A 7357-nucleotide genomic window follows, 5' to 3' on the forward strand; every position below is an offset into this window, starting at 1 on the left:
TACAAAACGATAAATTGAGTTAAAATGGACAAGTACAGATACAGTTAATTCAAACCACGAGAGGAGGATGATTCCAGCCTTGGTGAAGCATTCACCCTCGATCCGGGCTCACAGTGGACAATTTTGATGAATGAGAGAAAAAGCTTACAATAACAGTGAAAATAATAGTATATTGCTTTGGAATGCGTGCTACAATGTGCCTAATGAATTATCAGATCCCCATTTATATAGTAGGGGAATCCTACTCTAATAGCCCATTTGGACATAAAATTTGATGGAAGTTTTTTCCAAAAAAATTTCACTTTTTTTCGAAATCAGCGTTTGTTCATAAAATTTTCAATTTTTACTTGAAGATGCATTTTGGAAATTTTCGAAAATTTGAAAAACTCCAAAAAACTGTTTTTCAAAATTCACTCAAATCACTCACAAAACTTCAAAAACAACCCAAACTGAAATTTATGTCCAAATACAACTCTAAATTTCAAATACCATTTTCACTTGAAAACATTTTCACCATTTTTTCGAATTTTACAATTCTTATGTCCAAACGCCTCCTAAGTACAACTCTATAAAAGGTAAAAAAATCTTTTGTTTAACTGATTGTCGGTTCTTCATCGATATGTGTCGAGATCCACGTCGTGATATTCGACCGGTCGCGGATATTGCAGCCTTCTGTTGGTCGTGCTTGATTGCCCGACAATGTCCTCCGAAGTCTTTCAGGATTTGGATCGATCTCGAATCATGACCCCGATATTCTCGAAGGCAGGCAACGTGCCCCCGGATTCTGACTCGATGAGACCTTTGCTTCAATTCCGATCCTTCGCAATCGTATCTCGAGCTCATTTTACCCTATTGGAGGCCGAAGTGTATCATGAGCTCGGTTTTTACCCGTATACACTATATATAACATAGAACTGAGAAATGTAAGCAGATCGCATTAACTGATCCTATCATATAGCACTATCTTTCTAAGAGCAAGCTAGCTACTATCTTCTGCAGTGAGGAGATTGGAGTAACTAAGATAAGCATCCAGAGAGCTTTGATAATAACAATTGAACCAGCACTCACAAATTCAGATTGATCAACCTATTCACAATAAAGAAAAAATGAAGATAACAAATGATCTTCACATTCGATAACATATACAGCAGCACAAGCAGTTTGGCACCCCTTTCACTCTACCTGATCAGTTTTTCGGCTCTAGACGGTCTTCAAACTTCTAAAGATCCATTCGTTAGCACAGTGAAGGGGAATACAGGTCCTAGAGCTTTCTTGTGGCCCAAAATTTTGATCGAGATAACCATCCTTTTAAAAAATGAGACCGCTTGAATTTTGGTGCAGGAATTGCGTCCTCGTCTAAATCACCAATCATTTTGCTCTTCTCTTGGTCATCAATGTTGGCATTATCTTCAACATTCACTTCATAAGCATTTGAACTGGCAAAGGAACTGTTAGAGAATGCCACTAAAATTCAATTCACAGATGATCAAGTTTATATACATGCAAACATGCAGTGCTACATGCATAAGCCAAAACATGTGTTCTCAGCAATTGAAGCTACTGTTAGAAATCAGCTATTTGCTGGTTACCTGGTTGCAACTTAACTCTTTGACTGCCGACGCTCTCTGTTTAGTTTTGCACCAAAGACAAATCTCATCACTTTTTACAAATGAGTCTGCCCAAAATTCAGGGATTGTCTGATACTAACGCTCATGTAACCATTTTAGAGGATAGGATGTTTGGAAACAAGTAGAAGAAGATGGTCCACAAGCATAACATTTTCCAGCTATGGGGTCTCCACATTATATCAGGTAAGAAGTATTGACGGTGCTTGTGAACTATGAATTGAGGTGGAGGGTCAAAACTCATGGCCACACAGTCCTCAATGTAAGAATGGTGACCCAACCTAAATATTCATACCCAGGCAATAATGAACTTCTAGGGGAATATAGGCCTAGATTTAAGCTAATCGGTTCTTGAATATAACATCTTACACAACCAAAAGAAAGCATCCAGGCAAAAGAAAAAAGGAAAAGCAACCAGGTTCTCTATCTTAGTTACGGAGAAATATTTAGCTTTATCTTCAAATGTCTGATGGGGGATAGTGGATTATCAAAATGACATATAAATGAAATGGTATCAACTACATCTTTGGTCAGTCAAATTTGCTCTCTTCAGAAAAGAAAGGTCACACATCTTAGGAATACCCTTACATAGAGCATTCTTTGGACTGGTTACTCTGGCTTCCCCATTTTTGTTTAGCTGGCCTGTACTCCAATGTCACATGCTGTGCAAATTGAAGCTGCAGACTCCAGACAATAAAGAAAAAGAGTGTAAGACTATGGTTGTAAGAAGCATAAAATGTTCATAAGAGTGTATTGGGAGTTCAATCTTTAAGTTCATAAGAACATTTTGACTATGAGAGCTTGATTATGAAGTATTCAGAAAATGTATGTGTGACTACATACATGTATGTGCATGTCTGTGCTTGTAACACAGAGGCAGAAACTAGGTATAGAATGTTCAGTGCTTGTTCTAGTAACCTAACACATATATGTTTTCCAATAACTAGCTACATTTATCAATTCAGTGCACATCCAAAGCAGATTCATATTCAAAAGCAGAATCATATCCAATAAGTAGATACATTTATCAATTCAGTGTACATCCAAAGCAGATTCATATTCAATACACTGGGATGAATTTCCAATACCTCGAATCCACATATTGTCTCTCCTAGGTTCCAGTCTTAGTTAGGATACAGATACTAGCTTAGCTTTGTCATAGGAACCAGCAAGAGATAGGCACGAAACTTTCAGCCGAGGCAGATTTATTACTTGATCAAGAATTTATTCTAGCTGGAAGATCCAAACATATCATGAGGCTGAAAGCAAGAAAATTGTATCCTTAAGAACAAATTCTTTGCTTTGGTCCCGAAAATGTGGAGCTATGCTAACTTAAGTAATATGTGATGCCTGAGCTAGCATGTACATACGGTTCTTCAAGCACTGACTGCATCATAAGCCCAAATGGCTATCCATCTACAGAACTCATCACATCTCATAGTTCCTTAGCTTTTTAAAAAAAAAATCCCAATCAGTAAGTAACATAGGCTACTGACCTGATCTCCATCTTTGATTCCAAAACAGCTAATACAAGCTTTGTCATTAACAAGTTTCTGACTTCCAGAGCACAAACAGAAGTGGCTCCATACTAGTGACCTGCATCAATAGGCAATACAATTTTAAGACCTACCATATTTACATCAAGATGGAAGTTCAAAATTTCCTCCAATTTTAATTTACTCCATTTATTTTCAGTCATTTTGCATTCAACAAGATTGCTGTCACTGACACAGTGAAAACTTCAAATACCAATTAATAGCAAGCAGTTGAATTGATGACAAATTCTATCATAACAACCAATTCTAGAACTTTCTGAACCATTGCAGCAAAAAAAATTAAAATTTGACTCCATTTCCATAATCATATTATCACAGTACGTCTAACGAGTTCTTCATTTTCTTCTGCTAATAAAGTGCAATAAAAACATGTCTTCAATATGGTGATGCCTTCTCGTAAAGACGGATCCAATATTTAAAATTAATGAACTTACAATTTGTGAGTCCATTATATATGCATTTAATTATAGTTCCCCTTTTTATGCATAAGTAACCGAATTAAAAGCAATAAGCTCAATTAAACCCATTGCAAGGGCTAGATACGCCTCGGTAATTCTCGCGTAGTGTCAACAATTGTACAAAATAATTAGCTTTTATTCATACCACAAAATTTTTCCTTCATCCTCCCGCGAGAAATTGAAAGCTTCCTCAACTGCTTGCTTAAGGTCTGCTACTGTAGCATTCCTCGCTACATGAATTACTATTCAAAATTCCATTTAAACAACCGGCATTAGCCATAACACAACGAAATGCAATGAAAGCCTAACTACTACTCCAGTATTCATCTAATTTTACCGAATGAAGAGCCATCTAATTTGAGGATGGAGAGATTGAGTAGCTGTTCAGGAAGTTTGCGGTAACCAAAACTCCGAACGAGTCCATTGTTTAGCAGGAAAGGAGTCCAAGCCCTAGACCTCCGATTTGGAAGCTGAAAGCACGCTATGATCTTCACCATTATCAGCTCACACTAAAAAATCCCTAGGTTTTTTCTATTATACACGGGAAACGAGAGAGTGGAGAGACATTGAAACAGAAACTCAGAGACGTTCGGTTTTTTAAAGAGATGACCGTTAGCAAGCTTGGTCACGCTTTTAAGTAGGAGAGCGAATTTATATTCAGCAATTTCAAGTTGCACGCGCTGTCAGTCAGTTAATTGACTTATCAGCTTTTCCATATGCCGCGCGAGTGGAGACAGAAAAAGTTACTGAAGGGGGATTGGGCATTTGTCAATTGGCAGTTTATGAGGCGTTTGGACGTGACTAGGAGAATATTTTGAGAAATAATGAGTCAGTTTTTCTAGTTTTCTACCTAAATAGGAGTAGTAAATACTACAGCTTTCATATGTTGCTGAGTTCGAATTTGTAAAGAGCGTCTAACCCATACATTATCACTACATCAGAGCTAGAGTCGGACCCAAGACAAAAATTTAAAAGTGGCGGAGGCATCATTGTCAAATAAAATTTTGAACGAATGCTGGAGACGAGTGAAAATCGAACCAAGAGGCGGAATACTAAAAGTAAAGATGTGTCCCTCAAATCGACCTTAAACTTTGAGTTTTAGGGTGCTAGTTAAAATATACACCTTATTTAAGATATATATACATATATACACCTAAGGGCTCCGGTGACTCTTCTACCCTAAGGTTAGGTCCGCCTCTTCAGAGCCTCGATACGTAAAACAAATGTCTAAAATTTTGCTTCGCAAGAACTGTTAGGTTTCGTGAATGGAAGAGGCACCTTTTGAACTGTACCTTTTCATCTCACCATTTTCATTGTCTATAAATTTAGAGGCTTAGCCTCATTTTTTAGAGATGGAAAATCTGAAAATTTCTCCCATCTTTTCTACATTGTTGCATTGTTTTTCCAAATAAATATAGTGTCAAGTGTGATTTGCTCCGTTTGTTGAGTTCGCTGAAGTTCTGTAATTTCGATTGCCAGTATTACAGGATAGTTTTTTCGTTCTATCCTGAGAGGAAGTAATCCATAACCTTGGGCAACAGTGAGAGAATTAAATTCTTAAGGACACACAAGCAACTTGTGAACTCGAAATTATTTTACGATTTGTTTATTGAACTAACATTTCCTTTTCCTCTGATTCTCTTGTTTCAAACACAGATTACCAACAATCTTAAGGAATGTAATTTAATAGTTGATACCAGGAAAAAGAAGAAGAAAGAAGTGAAAGTCGTTTGTCATGAAGAAAAATGACGAAGCGATTTATTCCAAATAGTCGTGAAAGTCATCTGGTTTAACACCACAATTATTTTGATTATTCATCTGGACAAAAACAAAAGATGAATATGCAATTTTTCCGGAGAAGCAAATAAAGAGAAGATTTCTATGAGTCTGTTTATAAAAGATTTTCTTAATAGTATGGATCCAATGTTGTGATTCTTTAAATGTTACAGGGAGAGTGTTTCTTATGGCAATTGAGGCAGTCAGAAAGGCAACAGTTGTGCTTATTCGCAATAGGCCTTTCATGGAAAACCGAGCAGTGACTGTAAGTAAACATTGGCGAAGAACGTTACTGCAAATTGCGGCATTAATGTACGTTGGCTAAGTGGAATTGGAAGGAAATAATATGAAAGCAAGGAATTGTCGTTAATGGTCTTAGTCCATTTTATGCGGCTCTTGCCTAAAGATTACTTCTAAAAGTGACGTATGACATCCAGGTTGTTTTGCTCTAATGGAGACATCGTTTCAAGCAACTTAAAAGGCATCTAAATGGCTGATGTGAGGTTGTCAACTCAAATTTTGTGTCTATAAATTGAAGGCAGATATTTATTATGTGATGATCTCATATTATATATTTAGAATATATGCATGAGTAGAAATAACATACGATTAATTTGTTATTCCTTTGACTATATGAAAAACTATAAGTAGTTGATATAGAATTTGATAACATGCATAAATATATGTGGATGGTTATTTTCAAGGTTGTAAGACATGAATTAGGCTTACAGTAATACTTGAAGTATCTTGAGATCATGAATATAATATATGTAAAGATGAACATATATGTGTTTGATTAGAGAAAGAGATCAAACTGTTTAAAGTGTTATAATGGTTTAGTTGGAAAACTATTTGGAAAGGGAATTAAAATTCTCGTGATTTTCTACACCCACTATGGAGAATAAAATCTTTGTGATTTTCTACTCCTGCTTCGAGATCAAAATCTGCGTGATTTTTTACTCGTTCGTTGAGATTAAAGTCTTCGTGACTTTCTACTCATTTGTCGAAATAAAGTCTAAGTGACTTTATACTCGTTTTGGAGATTAAAATCTTAGTGATTTTCTACTCCAATTTATTATTCGGTTTGAAGATTAAAAACTTCACAGTTTATTAAATTTGATTGTGTCACATATTACTCGGTTTGAAGATTAAAAAACTTCACCGCCTATTAGATCTGGTTGTATCAGATATCATTCGGTTTGAAGATTAAAAACTTTGCTATTTATTAATTTTGGTTGTGTCAAATTGGTTTGAAGATTAAAAACTTCACCATTTATTAATTCTGGCTCTATCGTGATACAAACAACAGTTCATGTGGTTGGCTCTACAAAGTAATAGGGGCAGTGAATGTGAATCTCCTTTTGAAGAAATATGTTTGGAATATGGTATTATTCATCAAACGACAGCCCCTTAGTCACCGCAATATAATGAAATTGCGGAAAGAAAGAATAGAACCTTAAAGGAGATAATGAGGGCATTGTTGATGTCACGACCCAAAATCCATAAAAGTCGTGATGGCGCCGGACACCACTGTCAGGCAAGCCAACAATAAATACTTAATTGGGTTCTCATTTTGTTACTTTTGAAATCATATTTTTCTTCAATTTAAATAGTAAAGAATGGGGATTTACAGAGTAAATAATAATACTTTTAACAAATTCAATATAGAACAACCCATAATCATCCCAAAGCCCGGTGTCACAAGTGCATGAGTATTAACTAGGAATATAAAATAAAATACAATCGTTGTCCGGAATACAAATTGGACAGAAAAAATATAAGTACTCTGAAGGAGACTCTGCTGGCTGCGGATCATAGTATAGAATGCAACTCACCTAAATCCCCGCCATAACTGTGCCTCTTCGCCCACAAGGCCACTAAACATATATGTACCTGCACAGAAATGTGCAGCAAGTGTAGTATGAGTACGTAAATCAACGCG

General features: G+C 36.1%; 1 protein-coding gene across 1 annotated transcript; it reads right to left on the reverse strand.

Annotated features, from left to right (window-relative positions):
• Positions 1-1019: 1019 nt before the first annotated feature.
• On the reverse strand, positions 1020-4479 carry LOC104097748 (uncharacterized). The gene is made up of 5 exons (XM_009604365.4): positions 3977-4479; positions 3785-3881; positions 3122-3221; positions 2214-2302; positions 1020-1436 (listed from the first exon to the last, which is right to left on the reverse strand). The coding sequence occupies exons 1-5, from the start codon at positions 4134-4136 to the stop codon at positions 1262-1264; spliced, it is 621 nt and encodes a 206-aa protein (XP_009602660.1). The 5' UTR covers positions 4137-4479; the 3' UTR covers positions 1020-1261.
• Between the last annotated feature and the right edge of the window lie 2878 nt (positions 4480-7357).

The sequence above is a fragment of the Nicotiana tomentosiformis genome, chromosome 6 (genome assembly GCF_000390325.3).
Source record: "Nicotiana tomentosiformis chromosome 6, ASM39032v3, whole genome shotgun sequence".
In the NCBI taxonomy this organism is placed as follows: domain Eukaryota; kingdom Viridiplantae; phylum Streptophyta; class Magnoliopsida; order Solanales; family Solanaceae; genus Nicotiana; species Nicotiana tomentosiformis.